The 19,553-nt window shown below is 60.0% G+C and overlaps 2 protein-coding genes across 10 annotated transcripts in view; one reads left to right on the top strand and one right to left on the bottom strand.

Moving 5' to 3' along the window:
• The window catches only part of AXIN2 (axin 2), a 66,630-nt gene that overhangs the window by 20,302 nt on the left and 26,775 nt on the right, over nt 1-19,553 (bottom strand). For 2 of the 9 annotated variants that reach the window (XM_086355801.1, XM_086355804.1), the window contains exons 1-2: nt 6,261-6,377; nt 4,598-5,530 (exon numbers count right to left, since the gene is read on the bottom strand). In XM_086355801.1, coding sequence (XP_086211927.1) covers nt 4,598-5,412 — 815 coding nt within the window. In that variant the 5' untranslated portion in view covers nt 5,413-5,530; nt 6,261-6,377. Of the gene's footprint in view, nt 1-4,597; nt 5,531-5,900; nt 6,020-6,260; nt 6,378-6,663; nt 6,778-7,396; nt 7,537-8,019; nt 8,212-19,553 lie in introns of those variants that run through there. The other 7 variants (XM_086355795.1, XM_086355803.1, XM_086355802.1 and 4 more) reach the window with 7 other exon arrangements.
• LOC147350926 (uncharacterized) lies at nt 5,411-11,731 on the top strand. Its single transcript, XM_086360955.1, has 4 exons — nt 5,411-5,482; nt 5,859-5,939; nt 6,671-7,806; nt 10,320-11,731. Exons 1-4 carry the CDS (start codon nt 5,411-5,413, stop codon nt 10,333-10,335), a joined length of 1,305 nt encoding a protein of 434 aa, XP_086217081.1. The 3' UTR covers nt 10,336-11,731.

Below are 19,553 nucleotides of genomic sequence, written 5' to 3'. Positions count from 1 at the left end.
CCCAGCAGAGCAAGGTGCCTCCCGCAGACGCTGCGTGCAGACACCGCTCTGCGCTCCCGGCCAGACACCGGGGCCCCAAAATAAACTGGGCTCCCTCCCTCCCAACACAGAGGGCTACTGTGCCACCAGCAATCACACGTGGAATGTACTGCTCTTCGCTCAGTCCCTGTAGTGAAGTACAGGGATTTTCCTTCCATCATCACAAGATGACTCAGAGGAAGGTGGAGAGTCCTAGGGAGAGACACAGACTTGATTTTTTTCTTTTTCTTTTTAAAAAACCCAGAACTTTGTCAAGACCTCCACAAAGTTTGGAGAAAATGAATTAGAAATCCTTTCTTGTGATCGCTTTAAAAAAAAAACAAAGAAACTCAACCAGGCTACAGTAATTGTACCCAGATGCGGATTATTTCTTCAGGGCCATGGTGCTCCCAGTTGCTGCAAGCCCCTTCTATTCCTCCAGAGAGCAGAGGCCGGGACAGGGCTCGCGTTGGGCACTCCCAGGCCCGCGGCTTCAGGGCGCACAGGGCCTCAGCAGTCAGGGGGCAGAGGCCCCTGGGACCCTGCTCCGCACGCCCCCGGCCTGGTCTTATCTGTTATCTCTTGCGATCCCGGGGCCCCATCCCCACCCCCAACTCCAGGGCCAGGCCCATACACAGAGAGAGCAGACTCGGCCTTTGGGACCCCTTTCTGGGGCCCCTCTCAAAACAAGGCACCTTCAAAGGCATTGGCTTCTAAGGCTGTGCGTTTGAGGCTCTTCTTTTCAGAAGCCCTCTAATGATTTCCTCACCAAGTCCCCACCCAGAAGGGGCCGCTCCCTCCCGCAGCATCTTCTAAGGGAGGTGGGGAAGGTGGAGGGCGAGGCCAGGTTCGCAGGCGAGGCCAGGTTCGCAGGCGAGGCGCACGGGGTGGGCGTCGGCACAGCGCCCCCCTCGGCCAGCTCCCAGCACAGCCTCCCTCGGGCGTCATGTTCTTCCATGATGTTGAGGCCAAGCTGGACTCCAGTGGCTTCCACAGAAACGGGCCCCATCGGCGATGGCTTAGGGGGGACAGGAAGCACTGGCAGCTGGCAGGGGACACCTGCTGGGCCCCTGATGTACCGTGAGGCCATGAGGCCGGGGAGCCAGTGATAGACGGGAGACCACCGAGAGGGCGTCCCAGCACCAGGCCAGCCCCCACCAGGCCGCCGTCCTCCAGGGAGGTAGGGAGCATGTGTGCATGTGCGTGCGTGTCCCTCCTCTGAGGACCGTCTCCTCTTCTATGAGTCTGTGTCCTTTCGTGACCCATGGACTGTAGCCCGCCAGGCCCCTCTGTCCATGGAATTCTCCAGGCAAGAACACTGCAGAGGGTAACCATTCCCTTCTCCAGGGGATCTTCACAACCCAGGGATCGAACTCACATTTCCTGCACTGCAGGTGGATTTTTTATTGTCTGAGCCACCACGGAAGCCCCTTAATATGAAACCCAACCAAATCAGTAAGAACAAAAACCAAGTCTTTGAAAGTGAGGCTCCTCTCAGTGCCCAAGGTAAACTCAGGGCTTGGGGACCAGCTGGTGCCCTTGGCATCCAGCTGCCAAGCCTGCTCCTCAGCAGCTGGTGACAGGGAGCCCTCAGCAGGACTCGGGCTCCCTGTCTCCTTCATTTGACTAAATCAAGCCAGTCTGTAGGCCAGGGACCTGGCTTCATCAGTGGAGGGGAGGCTGACTTGAGCTGGAGACGTTCCCTACATCCCAGGAACTAGCTGAGAACGCGGACACAAGTTCAACAAGTACAGGAGGTCGGGGCGGGGGAGGGGACAGCTGAGACCGATGGGCACAGAGTGAAGGGACAGAGCAGGTGATGACATAGTTACCCCCACAGGGGATGGTAAGAAGAAATGTGGGAGACCCCTGTAAGTCAGTGATCGCTCAGAAAGGCAAAGCACGCTTGCTTCACAACAAAACCACCAACAGAAGCCCTGGTTGTGCCCCCAAACAGTAAAACAAGGTTGCCCTGAGCCCCACATCCTACTCGGGAGCTCAGTGAGTTCATGAGCCCCAGGACAAGCTCTCTGAACAATAAAAACCAGTCATTTGTGGACCTGGCTTGACCACATAGGGACCATAAAACTCCCCTGCTCAACCTGGAGGAGCTGAGGCTGGAAGCATGACGTCTGCTCACGAGTCACAGAATCTCTTCTCCCCTCCCCACTTTTCCGTGATCATAAAACTGTAGCCCAGTGAGTTCTTGGGCCATGGCACCCCTTTGCCTGCCTGCTTGTAAACCTCACAAGTGTCCTATTCTAACAAGTCACTTCGTATCTGTCACATTGCATCTGAGTTCTTTTCTGCACTGAGACATAAAGGACTAAGGTACTGGAGCTCTTCAGAGCCCCCGAAAGGACACAAACTGCTTCAGAGGTTCACAGTGGACACGGGCTAAGACTCAAGGCTCACTCTTTGCAAGTGAGACCTGAACCTGGTTGCCCTTTTCACACAGCCAACAGTGAGCATGAGTAAATCAAGCTAATTATAATGCCTTATGTCTGTTCAAACCATGTCCCTTTACAAAGGGCTTTCCTGTTCATTATTCTGATCCTAACAGCAACCTGTGACATCAGCAGAAGGGACAGTGCCCTCTCAGCTTCAGCAAGACTTCAGCCCAGGTGGGAAGAGGTGGTCAGGGCTGCACCTCAGGCCTGTGAACAGCTCGGTGCAGCTCCTAACACACCGCAGGCACCCTTGAGTATCTTGCACGTTAAAAAAAAAAAAAAAAAAAAATACTGGGGTAGGTCTTAATCCCTCTTTGACGATGCCCAGGTAAGACTTGCAGTCCAGGTAAGGTACCAGCCTCTCAACCCAACAGGGGGACAACGTCAGGCAGGAATCTAGTAGGAAACCCAGGGGGCCAATGAAAAGGTGTCATTTACATATGAACAGCACCCACCAACCCCAACCAAAGAGGCACGGAAGAAACACAAAGGAGGACGCTCGCCTGCAGACACCCCGTTAAAGCTGAATCCTGGTAGAAACACCCAGGCTGGGCCGGGAGGGGGCGGGGTCCCGACTGCCCACCCACAAAGGGGAGGGTCCCAGGAGGGTCCCGCCCCGGAGCCCGAAGGGCTCCAAAACCAGCCAGGGCGCGGTTTACAAAGGTGGCGCTCTGGGCCCTGACCCCGGGGGGACACTGAAGCCCCACTGTCTCAAGGCCCCCAGAGAAGCCGCCTGACCACAGGCCTTAAGTAGCCTCGGCGACCGCTGCCAGCCTGGAGGGCACGGAGGCCGGCGGGGCTTTCCCCAAGTATCCGCATAACGGAACGGGCAGGGGTGGCAGGTGGCCTGGAGCTGCCAGCCCCAGAAGTCAGAGCCAGCATCTTTCTCCAAACAGCCCGAAACCATAGCTTAAAGATGCTGAAACAACTCGGTTCCGATGATCCTTGGAGCCCTTGCACAAGCCAGTTAGGTCCCATCGAAGGTGGTGGTGGTGGACCAGATGTCCGCCCGGGAGACCAGCTCGCAGAGCCACAGGAGCGCCCCCTGGCGGTGCCAACGCCACCCTTCCCTCCCAGCAGGACCACCCCAGGACCACCAGCTTCCTGGCTCAGACCCGGCTCCCCGCCCCTCCGAGGCCCGCCGGACCCTACAGAGGGAGGCAACCTCCAGGGACAGCAGCCAGGTCGCACGCCCCTTCCCACAGGGTCAGCGATAAGCTGCTCCAAGAGCAGCCCAGCGGCCGGCCCCTCCCCCGCATGCCATCAGCAACAACCTGGAACTCAGAGGCTCATTCTCTTTGGATATTTGGAAGGGGAGAGAGAGAGAGAAACAGAAAAACTCATTCCAACAGGAGGTCTGAAGTTGCCTCCAAAGGTCAAGAATCTTAAGACTTGGCCGTTCTATAAAGAACTGCTTGTCCTCCAAGCCTCCAAGAGAGAAGGCAGTCCAGGGCCCAAGTCCTCTCCCGCCAGAACCTCCTCTCCATCAGCAGTGAGCGACACAGGCACCAACCGGGGTCTGCCCCCCAGGGCAGCAAGCATGTAAGACCTAGCAGCAGGTTCTAAAAGCACAGGACCCTTCACTGGGGAGTCACAGGTCCCTGCCTCCTCTGGAGGATTCCTCGCAGGGTTCACATCTCGTTCCATAAAGAACCACAAGCCCAGTTGTTAAGCCAGCTGCTGGCTCTTAACATGAAAGTTCAAACGATCCCACTTACCCCCGTGGTCTGGGCACACATGCTACCACCTGGGCCGCCAGCTCCGCCAGCATTCACTCCTCACCACTGAGTGACCCCTTCCCAAACCGGCACTTAGTGTCTGACTGACTCTCCTCGCTGCCCCTCTAAGACTGGTGCAGGATAATGAGTAACCACATTGAGGCATTCTGCTGCCACTGTCTGCAGCCGGCACTGGGAGACTCCGGGTATTTAGCTGTGCGTGCATCCCTCTCCTCTCCTTTCAACAACAGAAAGCCAGATCAAAGGGTTCGTGGCCAGCGGTCCGAGTGCAAGACAGACCTCTGTCAGCCTCAGCAGCACATCTGACCATCCATCCATCCACCCTCCTTAACTCAAAACATCTGCAGAGCCCACTTCATTTCCCACCCCCCCGTCCACCCCAGGGCTTACCTGTATCCGCTTTCGATGGTGTCCATGGCCCTCGCGCTGGCTGTGGCCCTCAGGGTCTTGCTGGACAAGCCCACCACAGTGGGGGGGAGTTTGCACTTGAAGTCGGCACAAGTCCACTCCTCCTCCTCATTCAAGGTGGGGAGGTAGCCACACACAAGCCTGAGGCTGCCCAGGCCCCCCTGACTCAGGTAAGCTGGGTTCTCGCCCCCGCTCCCCACGTACTGGAGGCATATGTCCGACGTCAGAAACGTCTGGTAGGCGTTCTCCTCCATCACGGCCTGGACCTCGGTCTGGGCCTGGTCGAACATTACAGAGTCAATCTGCTGCTTCTTGATGCTGTCCCGAATGTACGTCTTGGTGGCAGGTTTCAGCTGCTTGGAGACGATGCTGTTGTTCTCGATGTACCTTTTGTAGATCGCTTTGGCTACTCGTAAAGTTTTGGCATCCTTCAGGTTCATCTGCCGGAATCCATTGCAGGCGAACCAGAAGTCTAAAGTATCCACGCATTTCTCCCGCTCCAGGAAAGTCCGGAAGAGATAAGCACCGTCCTGATCGCCCAGCAAGGAGTGCAGAGACTTGGTCCACCTGGTCAGCGGGGAATCCGGGGACGCCCGGCCCTCCGGCTCCCCCAGCCCGCCCTCGTTCCGCCGGGCGCTGGGGGAGACGGGCGAGGCCTTGGCGGCCGGGCCCTTTCCCACGCCCGGCTGGCACGGTGGGGTCTCCCCTTCTTCCCCGGGCACTGGGGGCCGCGGGGCATCCTCGCGGAAGCTGCTGCTGGGGTCTGGGAGCCGAGGCACCAGCACAGCACTGCTCATGGCGAGTGCCTTCTTCTCGCTGAGTTTAGGAATTTTTTTCTTCTTCCAGTTCCTCCCAGCAATCAGCGTGGTCTCTCTTTCTCTCTCAAGTCAGCAGGGACTCATCTGAGCCTCCTTTCTGGGAAGAAAAGGAAGGGGGTGGGGGAGGCAGAGAGAAAAGGGTATTGATATAATCAAAACCAGATCTACCCAACATCAAAGCAAGAAAGTAAACAGGCTTTTCAACTCCTCAAATTCAAATCAAGCAACCCAGCTATCTGCGAGGTGCTCATCTAAAGTATCAGACGCTGCTTTTTCAAAGGCGAAATCTGAGCTCCCCGCTTGGGGGTGGGGGCGGGGGTGGGGGGGGCGGGGAAGGGGCGCGGGGAGGGTGGGAGGTGGGGCAGAGGCCCCGGGAGGTGGAAGACACCGGCTTCCAAAACCCCACCCGGCCCCGGCGCGCGCAGGGCAGCCCGGCGCGCCCCTCCCCTCGCCGGGACAGCACCCACTCCACAGACGCGCGCCCCGAGCCGCCGGGCGGTGCGCAGGTGAAACCAATCTCGGTCAATTTCCCTACGCGGCTCTCAGCACAGATACTCGAGCTCCAAACGTGCCCTTCCCCGGCATCTGGTTCCCATCCCCTCACCTACCCCTTCCCACTCCTTAAAAATTCAGAAGAGCCTCGACCGAGCAAGCAGCCCGCCCAGCACAGGGAGGGATGGGCTCCCGGACTCCCAGCTGGAACCACCCCCCCCCCACCCCGCGCCACCCCCAGATGGAAACGTTCGCTGCGCCCCGCCTCCCGCCAAGAATCCGGCTCAGTCTACACCTCGGTTTTCCCGGTTCCCCGAAACCAGAAATCCACTCACTCAGACAAGGCTTTGATCTCTCAACTTTGCCAGAGAGCGGAGAAGCCTCAGGACTCGCCGCCCCCTGCCCCCCGCCCCCCCGGAGCCGCAAACCCTACAAAACCGGATCAGAAACCGTCTCACGCTACCACCGCCTGTGCCAAGAATCCCAAACTCTGCTGACCTCAAGCCTCTTTTTTCCACAAGCAAAAAGTCTTATCTAACCAATAAAGCAGCCGCTCACCCCAGCATGGGAAGGATCAAACTCGGGAGAGCGGAGGGGAGGGCTGGGGGGGCGGGTGGGCGCGACACCGAACCGGAGGCTGGGGGCCCTGGGTGGGCGCGCGGGGCCCCCGCGCGGGGCCTCAGGCCGCCAGTAGCGCAGCGCTGCCCAGGCGGAGGGGAAGGGGGTCGGCCCCGTTACCTGGAAGACGAAGGGGGCCCGAGGGCCGGCTCTCATCGCTGTCGAGCGCCCCCCACCCACCCCGGCTCGTCCCCCGGCCCCGGTCCACCCCGACCGTCCGGAGCCCCGGGAGGCGCTCGCAGCCCCGAGTCCGGGCGCGGGTCGGAGGCGCCCACAGAGAAGCCCGGAACGCGGCGGCCGGTCCAGCAATGGCGACGCGGAGGCTCGGCCTCTCCGCACGAGGGGCCGGGGCGGCCGGGGCGCGGGGCAGGCGGCAAGAGGGACGCGGGGAACGCAGGCGCCCCGGGCTCGGGCCGCTCCGGCGCGCAGACTGAGCCTCGGCCGGCGATCGGGGCCCCTCTGCGCCGACCGGGGGCTGGAGGGGAGGAGGGGAGGGGAGGAGAGAGCGGCGGGAGGGGGCGGGGGAGGGGAGGGGGCGCCGCCGCCCTTTCATCCCACCTCCCAAAGGCGCCCCGGCGCACTCTCGCACCCCGACTCCTACCCAGCGCCGCCCCGGCGCGACACCCCCGGGGGAGGGGGCGTCTGCCCCCGCTCCGCCCCCGCTGATCGCTCGAGTCTCTCCGCCCGGCCCCCGCCACCCCGGCCGAGCCCCCCGGAGCGCCGGGCGCCGCGCCCGCCACCCCTCTGCGCGCCCGCCCGGAGCGCGCCCCGAAATAGCCGGCCTGCCCACTTCAAAGGGCCGCCCGGCACATCAAAGCGCGCGGGCCGCCCGCCGCCGCGGCCTCGCACTCACCAGGGGTCCGCGCGCGCGCTCCGCGCCCAGACCTCGCGGGCGCCCCGGGCAGGGCCCCGGCCCCGGCCCCCGGATCGGCTCGCCGCCGCGGTCCCAGGCCCCCCCGGGCCGGACCCGGTGTCGGGGAGCATGGGGAGGCGCGCGGCCGGGGAGGGAGTGCGGGGAGCCCGGCGGCGAGGGCGGCGGCGGCGCGCCCGGCCGCCCCGCGTCTGCGGAAGATCCGAGTGGGCCTCGCCCCGCCGCGGCCGCCCTGGCCCCCCGGCCACGCCGGCCGGGCTTTCGACGCGGGCGCCGCTTCCAGCAGCCGCTCCGCGCACCCCACGTCCTCCCGGCGCTTCCAACAAAAACTGCGCCGCGGACCTCACTGTGCACTTCAAAGGCGCGGGCCGGCGCACGGTCCTGAAAGGGAGGTAAGCGCCCGGCGCGCCCGCGCCGCCCCCGGGCCCCCGCCGCCCCTCGGCGCGCCCGGCCGGCTCGCGGCCCCCTCCCCGCCCCCCCCCGCCCCCGGCCGGGCCGGAGCCCCTCCCGCCCCCGGCGCCCGCGACGCCGCCGGGCGCGCCCTCCGCCCCGGCCCGGGGGGCCCGCGGGGCAGCCGCTCGGCCGGGGCCGCGCCTCCGTCCCACCTTTCAGAGCGCAGCCGGCGGCGGGGGACCCGGGCGCCCCGGGCCCGGGGCGGCCCCGCGATTCATGGCTGCGAGCGCTTCTCTTCACTTCCCGGCGCCCGGCGGTACCGAGTTGCCAGGACCTGATCAAAGCGCCGCCGGCCCCGCGCGCCCGCCCCGCCGCCCTGATCCCGCCGCGCCAATCCCCGCCGCGCTCGGCCGGCCCGCGCCGCCCGCCTTAAAGGGGCCGCGCCCGGCCCGCCCCGCCGGGCCCCCGTGGCCGCCCGCGCCCGGCCCGAGTTCTGGTTCCGCCTCTCAAGTGCTCTGTCCTTTTTGCTCCGGCTTCCTCCGCCAGCCTGTCCCCGTCCACCCAGCTCGGGAAAGCAACAGTTTATTGTAGCATCCTGGCCATTCTGAGAATTGCAAGCAGGCAGATTTTTTTTTTTTTCCTATCATCAAACACTTTTCTACCTCTGTACAAGTTTCCCTGGGAATTTGGGCTTAGAGAAGCTTGTAAAAAAATAAAAATAAAGATAAGAGCGCTAGACCGGGGGTGGACGGCTAAGTGTCGTAGGAGGAACGCAGGCCTGCACCAGAAGTCGTGCGTGCTTGTGATAGGACCCCGCGTGCCTGGGTCGGTGAGTGTGTGAAGATGGTGTGAATCTGCCTGCAGAGGCCTGGGGGCTGGAGGTGGGCCCAGACGCCTCCCTGGGAAGCCAGCCTCAACTCCCTGCAGATTTTAACCCCACATTCCCAACCTGGCCATCAGGACCCTCCCAGCGGGTACACCCCCATCTTTCGGTATCAGCTGCATCCCCCACTCTCCGGATGTTGCATATTAAACAGACACGGGATGTCTTTCCCCCCATGGACTCTCAGTGCTAACGTAGTGAAAACTCCTCACCCCACCATCACCTCTCAGTACCCCCAACATCCACCCAACAACCATCTCGCTTAGAATAATGAGAAAATATACCACAAACCCAGAACATTGTTTATTTACGCATCTATTGGATCTCTCAAATGATGAGCTAATAATTGATTTTTCCTCCTCTTAAAAAACGCGAAGGTGGAGCCCAGACTTGCTGCAGAAGGGAGAGGAGAGCTTGGCATCCTCAGACGTCGAAGCACTGGCTTTCCACCTCTACTGTTTCTTACTTTACGTTCTTAGTGAATTGAATGGAGGGCAAAGCCTTCCCAATGCAGAGGGGCCTTGAACCTTCATCAGGCCTTTAGGACTTCAAAACACGCAAGAAACAGGTTTCTCTGACTGCATAGGTTTCTGCAGGGAGAGAGGAAGAGGGGGCGTCCCATAACCTGCTGTGCCGGCAGAGATGCTCCCAGGCTGTGACCAGGGCCCAGAGCTCCTGCAGGTTGAGCCGCCTGGGCTTTGCCCTCCCCAAGACCTGCCTCTCTGTGTCCACGCTCTGCTCCTCGGGCTCACCTCCCAGGTGGCCAGGCTGGTGTGAAGCCAATGGTCCAAGGCCAGGAAACACATGGCCACTTTGGGGCAGACCAGTGAACAAGAGTGGCCAGATGAGTTAGCTCTGGATTGGGACCTGCTGCTGCTGGGTGTGAGGACGCTGGAAGCCAGCCTTTCAGAACGCTGCACACCCCCTCAGGGGACCGTAGGAGAGCCTGGAGCTGTCCGGGGGTTCCCAGGAGCCTTTCGACCACAGAGGGTGTGAATCTAGGACCACAAGTGTATGCGGAAGGGGATGCATTGCCATAAGCATCTACAATATAAACAACAGCAGCGTGTGTGTGCGTGTGTGTGTGTGTGTGTGCACAACGCACACACACACAATGTGGGGGAGTGCAAACTCCAAAATCAAAATAAACAGCGGTCAGGAAGAGGAGGCTCTAAAAGGCGGTGGGCACTCAGTCTTCACGGGTGGCTCTCCTCCCCCCCAGCTGCCACCCCCTCCCACCCTGCACGACCCCCTGGCCCCAACCATCCCAGGTTGGCTTTCACCAAAGGGCTCGCCCTCTGTTCCCTATGAGCCCAGGACTGGGCCGCGGGAGCAAGGGCGGGTTCCGCTTGGCGCTCTCAGCAGTGAGCACTTGGAGAGCCCGGTTTCCAGAACAGGTGCTCGGTCACCTTGGGCCAGCGCCTCCCCCCGCTCCCCCGCCCTGTCCCCTGGTGGTACATTTAGCGCTGGGGCTGGGCCAAGGGCCCAGAAGTCAGGAGCCCCTCAAGCCCCCCGGGTCCCCGACTACTTGTTGATGATATTTCTGGAGGAGGAGCCAAAGGGCCCTGCTTCTCCCCAGCCCCTTTCTCAAGATAGCTCAGTTTTCCATTTTCCCCTTCTCCCTGGCAGCCGCAGCGTCATGTGACTGGTTGTAATCCTGCACGGTTGCCTGGAAACTGGAAAGCAAGGTGATGGATTTCTGCACATGCTCACTGCCCCTGCTTTGAAGACAAGCCCTACGGAGGATCAACAGCCCACTTGGCCTAAGCGCAGACAAGTTTAATAAAGCAGAGAGTAATTCTTTTCTGGAATTAGGTACCGGGCTGAAATCCTAGAATCCCAGAAAATGCAGGGCTCCCTGTGAGGCACCTGGCCAGATCTCCAATCTTGAGTCAGCTAGACAAAACCTCCTGGGGGGGCAGAGAGGGGGAAGTCACACCAGCTGCGACTTCAGAGCAGCTCAGACCCAGGACATTGCTCTCGAAGAGTCAGTGACTCTGTCTGTCTTTTATTTCTTTGGAAAACTGCCACCTTAGACAATGCAGCTTTGTGTGGGGAGGGGGTGGAGAGACATGCAGGTAATGTTTCTAGAAACTGCAGGTCACCCAGCTGCTCTGAGGCCCTGTGTTTACTTGTAAAGTGGAGGGGACACCCCTCCAAAGGCTGTTGTGAGGAGGCACCACGCTGGACACCCACGGCAGCCTCTGCAGTCCCTGTTTCCTCAGTAGCCTGTTAGCTGTTCTGGGAAGTAACTCCCATCTCTGGAGCAGTGATGCCCTCCAGTTAGGGGCTTCTGGCCTAGGGGGCTGGAAACCGAGCAGGGGGTGCCTGCAGAGGGGACCCCCAGCCTCTGCTGTCCTCCGGGGAGAGGGGCAGGGCTCGGCGCAAAGGGGTCTGTGCTGTCGGCTAGCTCTCAGAGGCCTCGTACCCAGGACCCCAGAGAAACAGAAGCAGCTGCGGGCTTCCCTGGTGGTTCAGTGGTTAGGGCTCTCTGCCTCCAATGCAGGGGTTGCGGGTTCGATCCCTGGTTGGGGAACTAAGACCCCATGGTGGCTCAGCAGTAAAGACTCCACCTGCAGTGCAGAAGACGCAGGTTCCATCCCTGGGTTGGGAGGATCCCCTGGAGGAGGAAATGGTAACCCACTCCAGTATTCTTGCCTGGAGAATCCCAAGGACAGAGGAGCCTGGCAGGCTACAGTCCGTGGGGTTGCAAAGAGTCAGACGTGACAGCAACTAACAACTGTATATCTTTGGCAGCGTCTTCCAGCCAGGGGAGGCCTTAAAATGGGGTCTAATCTAACCCATCATTTAAGAGATGAGGAAAGTGAAGCAAAGAGGAAGGGAGATCTTCCCCGGGTTCCTTGGCCCACTCCCAAGCTGAGCTAGAACCCCCAAGTCCATCCCCTCTTCTCCACACTGTGGTCACCAGACCTGGGCAGTTCACCCTGGGTCCTTGGCTTCCATAACAGGACGGATAAATATCATTTCATGAAAAGAACATTGTAAGTCAACTATATCCCAATAAAGTTAAAAGAAATAAATCACGAACTTAAGTGATAACCAAAAAAAAAAAAGCCGAAAAAGTCATCAGCCATCTTAATTAGTACAATTTACTTTACAACGTAAGAATAATTTGGAATGTGGTCCTAAAGCATCATTGCTGGGCTTGAGCTGGAAATGCCAAGGAAGCACATTCATTTGGCTCCAACCAATGGGCGGCCTTGACCCAGAAGTGGGCTCCCTCCGTGGCCCCTGGGCGATGCTGCCAAGCCTTCAGTGGTGACAGGTGTTTCCACAGCCACTCTGTGGGGTGGGTGCAGCGGAGGGTGGGGTGGAGCCCCCAGAGTCTGGGAGGAGGAAGGGAGTGGGAAAAAGTGGGCTCTGCTTCCTCCCCCTCGGGAGGGGAGGGGGTGGAAATGGCAAGGTGGGGATTTTCAAGCCACAGGCGAAAAAGTGAGGTCTTAGGCAGCCCCATCCCCAGCAGTTTGGAGGAGAAACCTATTTTTAATAAAAATGATCATCTTCATTCTCTTCAGTTTAGAATGAAATTAAGCTAAACAGTCAATCCTGAAGGAAATCAACCCCGAATATCCACTGAAGGGCTGATGCTGAAGCTGAAGCTCCAATACCTTGGCCACCTGATGCAAAGAGCCGACTCATTGGAAAAGACCCTGATGCTGGGAAAGATTGAAGGCGGGAGGAGAAGGGGATGACAGAGATGGTTGGATGGCATCATTGACACGATGGACATGAGTTTGAGCAAGCTCCAGGAGCTAGTGAAGGACAGGGAGGCCTGGCATGCTGCAGTGCATGGGGCTGCAAAGAGTCAGACAAACAACAACAAAGCAAACAATAATTTAAAACTTCCTAATCTGATTTACCTTCAGGTGCTTTTAATATTTACTATAAATGGAGCTAGAAACTGCTGTCATGGCTGGCATCCCACCAGGAGTTTTCAGGGAGATGGGCTTTCAGGAGCTTGTCACCAGAAGAGACCATCCATAGTCAAACAAATCCAGAAAGAGGTTCTGATTTTTGAAGTTCTTGGCTCCTGAGTGTCCAGCAGATACACACACACAAAAGCTGTTTTCAGAAAAGGAAGTGAAAGATAGATAGGAAAAAAAAGTCCCTGAAGTCAGCATTCCAACTGGCAACACGTGAAATTTTGTAAGTAAATAGGTCTGTGTTCCTGAGCGGCGGCCCTCCATGGGCCTTCTTGTTTTCTGCCCCTGAAGTTTCGTCCTGCTCCCTTTAAACAGCTGCTGGAAGGGGCAGTTGTCCCGGGCTTGAGATCAGTCCCCTTGTTCCTGCACGTCAGTGTCTCTTCATTTGTCCTCGGCATCTCTGCCCGACGCTCAGTGCCTCCCTGGCTCTGAAGGGCTGGCCACGTGGCCCGGGATGCTCGGCGGGGCCGCGGGCTGCCCCGGAGCACCTGGGAGGTTCTGGATTTGTTTCTGTTGAGGCCTCCCGACGTCAGGTCCTCACCCTGTCTCCTGGGCCTCAGAGCATCGGCTCCAGAAGGCTGCCTGCCGTCCTTCAAGAGGCGTCTACAGGGGCAGGCTGCCCGCCTGCACTCTCAGTGTCCCTCCCACCCATGGTGGGCTCTCAGCCGGTGAGGGGCGTCCTGCCTGGGGAGTCCCGGGCCTTCCTGGGTGCGCGCCTGCAGTGCTCCTGTTCTCAAGTCCCGCTGGCTTCTTCGGGACGACCCTCTAACGGTGGCCGCCTCCCTTTCTGGGCTCCTCCCTGTCGGGTGTCTTCCTCTTTCCATCCACACCTCCAAGCCCATCTCTCCAGGGATCAGGGCCTCCCAGCCCTCCAGCCCCACCTCTTCACCAGCCTCCTTCATCCTCCCGATCCTGGACCACTGGCCACAGATGGCTAGAATTTAACACCGTTCAAATGGAACCACCTTTGTCTCTCGCAGAAGCCAGGCAGCCTCTGTCAGGCAGTGACCCCGCGTCCTCTGCCGCCTCCGAGAGAAACCTGGGCCAGTCCAAGCTCTTCTCCCTCACGTGCGCCCACCCAGCGTCCAGCCCTGATGCTTCTGTCTCCTAAAATCTCCCCCAGTCACCACCTTCTCCCCGTATCTGCCACTACCACATGGCTCTGGCCCTTCTCTCTTGCCAGGAGCAGCAGCATGTCCTATCTAACTGTCCTCCGGGCCTGTGGTTTCCAGTCCCTGCCTGGGGCCCTTAGGTGATGCTGCGAAGAGAGTGCAAGGCGCTCTCCAGCTGACTGTGTCCTTCCCACCTTCAGATCCCCCTCCAACCCCGGCTGCACATGACCTTCGTTCAGGCCCAAAACCCTGTGCGAGGCCACGGGGTGGTTGGCCGGCCTGGCCTCCAGTTGCGTGTCCGCCTCACACGGAGCTTCCGTTCCCCTTCCTCACAGGAGTCCCCTGCCGGCCAGCCGCCCCTCCGGCTTCTTTAGGCCTGATCCCTCTTCCCCGGACTGGAGCACCTCCTCCCGCGGTCATGGCGCCGGTGGCAACCTGGAGCAGAACTCACCCCCACCTCCTCCGGGTCGGCCCACTCAGCCACGGACCCAGGATGCAGGGGCCATGCTCTAGCACACTCGCATCCCTCAGCCCAGCCCCTCCCAGGCACCAAGTCAGGACTTGATAAATGTAGACAGAGGTGGTAGTAAAGGAGGGAACTGGGGACCATCCGCCTGGACCGAGACGCCGGTCTCAGAAGTGCCCTCGCCAGGGTCCAGCCTTTAGTCCTGAGTCAGGACAGCTATTGATGAGATGAGGATGAGATGGTTGGATGGCATCACCGACTCAATGGACATGGGGTTTCAGTAAACTCCGGGAGTTGGTGATGGACACGGAGGCCTGGCGTGCTGCAGTCCACGGGGTTGCAAAGAGCTGGACGGAATGAGCGACTGAACGCCATCAACCACGAGAGGATGTCCCCTGAACAGAAGCGGAGCAATGACCTGCACATCAGGTATGCCTGTGCTTACCCAATGGCTTCTTAGCAAAAAACATTAGTATCCCACCCAGAAATTAAAATGTGAGAACTGAACCTCACTCCTGTACTAATGTTCTCTTGATAACCATTGCCCCATAACTTCAGCACAGAACAAGTCACACTAATGTACTGAAAGTGTGAAGTCCGTCTTGGTAATACCAAAGAACCACCCCAACGCTTAGAAAACGCCAGGAAAAAATTAAGTGGCACAAACACACTGTGCTGGCCAGCGCATCAGACAAGAAGACCCGGAGAAGATGCCACCAGCGTCACAGCAGAGGCCAGAGGACCGGCTCCCAGCTGATAATACTGCTGCTTCCCCTCCCCCGAAGGGAGTATGTCTTTTTTGCAGAATTGACAAACTTTTTCTCAAGAAGATCAGAACGTTTCACATGAATCCATCAATTCACAAATCAGATAGTGATCAACGCCTGGTGGCCTGATTTGGGGGCCAGAAAATTCAGCCACGGGAAGGGGGTGAGTGAGGGGCCCCGCCCTGCCGCTGCCTCTGTTCCAAGGTCAGGGGGAGACCTGCGGCCCCTGGGCCAGGTGTGGGGGCAGCTGTGAGACGGCTGCCCGCTGCCCGCTGGGTGGGGTGGCGGGCGGAGGGGTGTGCCGTCTTCCTGGGGGACTTTGGCCCCTGGAGGAGCCCCCGCTGCAGGACGGTTTCTAGAGGCCAAGACCACAAGGCCGGCCTGAGCGAGCTCTGCCGGGGTGGGGGGTGGGGGTTGGCGGGCGTGGGGAGGCCCTTTTCCTCGGGGCGGTGGGCTTCCTCAGGCCCGCAGCTGCTTCAGCTAAGCTTGACTTTCCTGAGAGCGCCCTGGCCCCGGCCAGCAGACCCCGGGCTCTGACCTTTTGACCCACCAGGGGCATCCTCGCCCACCCCTTAGCCAGCCCTAGGGTGGCCGGACTTTGGATTTCCCTGAGGAAAGGTGTCAACATTCAACTCTACAAGACAACGGAGGGGCCTGCCTGCCCTTGGCGGGGAGCTCCCCCTAGAAGGGCCTGTTCTGGGGAGCCAGGACGGGAAGAGGGTGGGCATCGCCGGGTGCAGCACAGCGGAAGGGAAGCGGGACCCTTCGAGACCCAGCGCCGCGTTCCCGTACTTCTTGCAGCTATCAGGCAGGAGAAGCCGGGGTGCAAGGGGGGGCTCCGGTCGCCTCAGAGGCGGGGAGCCTGAACCCTGCAGTCTCCCCAGGAGTGGGTGGACCCTGGGGCTCCCCAGGTGGCGCTAGTGGTAAAGAAGCTGCCCATGCAGGACCCCAAAGAGACGTGGGCTCAGTCCCGGGCTCGGGAAGATCCTCTGGAGGCGGCACGTGCCTGGAGAAGCCCGTGGACAGAGGAGCCCGGCGGGCCACAGTCCTTGGGGGCGTAAAGAGTCAGACTCAGCAACTGAACAACAGCCCCAAAGCCGGGTCAGGAGGCGCATGTGCCCCGAGGGGACCCGGCCTGGGGGGCCGCCCCCGGTGTCCGCTGGGCCCTCATTGGCTGTTTCGTCTCCATCCGCCAACCCACCTGTCTGTTCTGCGTGCGCTGTGCCCGGGGTTCCTGGCCCCATAAAATTTCACCTCCTGGTGTAGAAGTTGTCTCACCTATAAACATGCTCTTTGAGGTGGGCCTCCCCAGGGGCGCCCAAGGCAGGGGAAACTGGGGACACGGGCTCACAAAGAGGCAGGGAGTCACGGCCTCCCGATTGCAGACTGCCGCTGCCCACCTTCCGCACGCGGCCGGTGCCGGCTGTATCCGGCATATGAGGGCGCTAGGTCTGTCCAGGGCTGCTCATCAGGACGGCCTGACCTCCATGAGCCCCCAGAGCTGCAAACCGAGCCTCGCACGGCTCTCAAATCCAACGCAGTGGAATGAAGGGAGGACCAGAGGAGTCGGGGTAAGAAGCAACAACACACACTGGACTCGGGAGTCAGGAAGGCAAATCCCGTTTCAAATCCTGACCCACCACTGTCGAGCTGAGACCTTGAATAAGCCATATCCATCCTTCATCTATCTATCCATCTATTAATATTATCTGTCATCTATCTGCTTATCTATCCACCCATCTATCTATCTGTCTATCTGTGTGCTTAGTCGCTCAGTCGAGTCTGACTCTTTCCAACCCCATGGACTGTAGCCCACCAGGCTCCTCTGTCCATGGGATTCTCCAGGCAGGAATACTGGAGTGGGTTGCCATGCCCTCCTCCAGGGGATCTTCCCAACCCAGGGATCAAACCCACGTCTCCCACGTTGCAGGTGGATTCTTTCATCCGAGCCACCAGGGAAGCCCCATCCGTCTCTCTGCTGCTGCTGCTGCTGCTGCTGTGTCGCTTCAGTCGTGTCCGACTCTGTGTGACCCCAGAGATGGCAGCCCACCAGGCTTCCCCGTCCCTGGGATTCTCCAGGCAAGAACACTGGAGTGGGTTGCCATTTCCTTCTCCGATGCATGAAAGTGAAAAGTGAAAGTGAAGTTGCTCAGTCGTGCCCGACTCTTAGCGACCCCATGGACTGCAGCCCACCAGGCTCCTCCATCCACGGGATTTTCCAGGCAAAAAGTACTGAAGTGGGGTGCCATTGCCTTCTCCTCCGTCTCTCTATTATCTATTAATCCTCTGTCTTCAGTCTCTCTACTATCTGTCCATCCATCATGTATCTACCTATCTTTTATCTGTCACTCACCTGTCTAGCCATCCATCTGTCGATCACGGATCCATCTATCATCTCTCTATCCATCTTTTCGAGGCCTCATTTTCCCGTCCACAGTGGAGCTAAGGGTCGATAACCACCGTGGAAGCGACAGATTGCCAAGCTGCCCTTTCTGGTTTGTTGCCTGGCTCCAGTCCTGGGCACCGCACCGCCTCGGGATGTTGTGAGAGCCAAGATGAGGGACGCGAAATGTCTGTCATGGAGACCCGCAGGGCAACCCAGAGCTGGAGTGCCTTCTCCCCACTCGGGGTGTGAGGCCAGGGCACTAGTCCTGGGGGCCCGGGCAGGGGGACCACCCCCGTGCAGTAAGCACAGGTGCGGCCGAGTCAGGCCTGGACCCTGCAGGGCCGCAGGGACCCCAGGGGCTCCAAGGCCTGTCCATCCACCGAGCACAGGAGGGGCCGTGCCCTCCTTGGCGCCATCTCCCCTCGCAGAGGCGGCGGCGGCAGGACCTTCAGGCCGAGGGCAGTAACCGGGCCCTAAAGAGGCCTGGCCACCATAGACCAGAGACGGGTCCCGAGTCTGCTTCCTTTCTGGTCAAAGGCCTCAAGGGCTCGGGAGCCACTGTGACGTCCAAGTCTGGTCCTTGCAACCGGGATGTTTGAGGCCTCAGCTCAGAGTCCACGGAGACAGAGATGATCACGGCAGGGCCGGAAAGATTGGGGGGGGGGGCGCCGTCCCGCCCCGGGGGAGAGACGTCCACAGGGAGAGACGCGGAGGAGGAGGCACCCGGCAGCCCCTCTCCCCTTCAACCACTGCCTTTATCAGCCTACTTTACAGAACAGGTAAGAGGGCGGAACCTGCTACAGCAGAAAACACAAATTCATCCCCTGTGCAATAGTTCTTAGAAATTTCAAGACGGTGACATGCGTGTGTGCTGACTCACTTCAGTCGTGTCTGACTCTGACCCCTTGGACCAGAGCCCTCCAGGCTCCTCTGTCCATGAGGATTCTCCAGGCAAGAAGACTGGAGCGGGTTGCCGTGCCCTCCTGCAGGGCATCCTCCTGACCCAGGGACTGAACTGGCGTCTCCTGCACTGCAGGCAGATTCTTTACCACTAGCGCCTGTGAGCTTGCTTCCTCCTGCTGAAATGCAGTAGGAAGAAGAGGCCCGGGTGGGCGAAGCAGGGAAGAGAGGAGGGAAGGGCCCCTGGCCCCCTCTGGGGCAGCTGGGGGCAGATGGTGGGCCCCGGGCTGCTGGGAGGACGACGGGGGAGGCCGGGCGGGGTCGAACCCCAGCGCATCACTGGGAAGCTGTGGGGCCTCGGGCACAGGTTCTGAGCCTCCACGTTCTCTACTATGACGTGGGGCTAAACCACCTTGTTCCCGGGAGGGCGAAGGGAGGAGATGGACATAGAAGTCCGTGTAGACAGCAAGGTGAGCGCCTCCCTCGACTTAGAGAATCAGGCCTTGCTCTCCCCCAGGAAAACGTCTGAGATGCTCCGGGGAGCCTGCTGGATCTGGGGATGCTGAGCGCAGGCCAGTCACCCCTGGCCAGCTTCCAGGCTCATCCTTGAGCCGGGAGGGTCACTCCCTCTGCAGACCGTGTCAGCAGGCAAGGCCACCCCAGCCCAGGGAAGGGTGATGGGCTGTGATCAGGTTTGGAAATGTGTGTCAAACCCAATTCCAACCAGATGCGGCTGGCCCGCTTCCAGCAGCCGCCTGCCATCCCAGGCCTGGCCAGGGGGAGGCTCATGCCAGGGCAGCCAGGCCTATCTGTTCCCCGAGCCCTTGGGTCCAAACTGACATGCTCACCTCCCTGTTCAGACGGTCTAGGCCATGAGGACCTCAAGGACACAGCGAGCCTGGGCAGAATCCACCTGCCCATCTTCCAGCCGGACGGGCAGGGTGGGGGGGGGCAGCTGGTGAGGAGACACAGTGCAGCCTCCGCGAAGGGGTGCGTGAGCCCAGCCTCCCCACCCCCACCACGGGAAGCGCCCCCTGAGCCACAGATGGGCCCCCGGCAACCAGCCAGGAAGCCACGCTTTGCTGGGTTAAATATGGTGGCTGAGAAAAACCCAGGCCGCCGCCGCCACCACCCAGAAACCAACCCAGCAAAGAGTGCAGCGTCCCAGCAAGAGTCGAGTGACAGGAAACCCAAATGTTTTGAGTTTAGCTGTTAAGCATAGTTTCCAGCGAGTGTGCTCATGTCTTGAAATGAAACAGATGAAAGCAACATGTGTCGATGGTTGTAG

This window comes from Bos grunniens, chromosome 19, assembly GCF_055505025.1.
Source record: "Bos grunniens cultivar Pamir isolate PY7600 chromosome 19, Bosgru_T2T1.0, whole genome shotgun sequence".
Lineage (NCBI taxonomy): Eukaryota > Metazoa > Chordata > Mammalia > Artiodactyla > Bovidae > Bos > Bos grunniens.
Note: the sequence above shows the minus strand (reverse complement) of the source record. Positions and strands in the feature narration are given on the sequence as shown.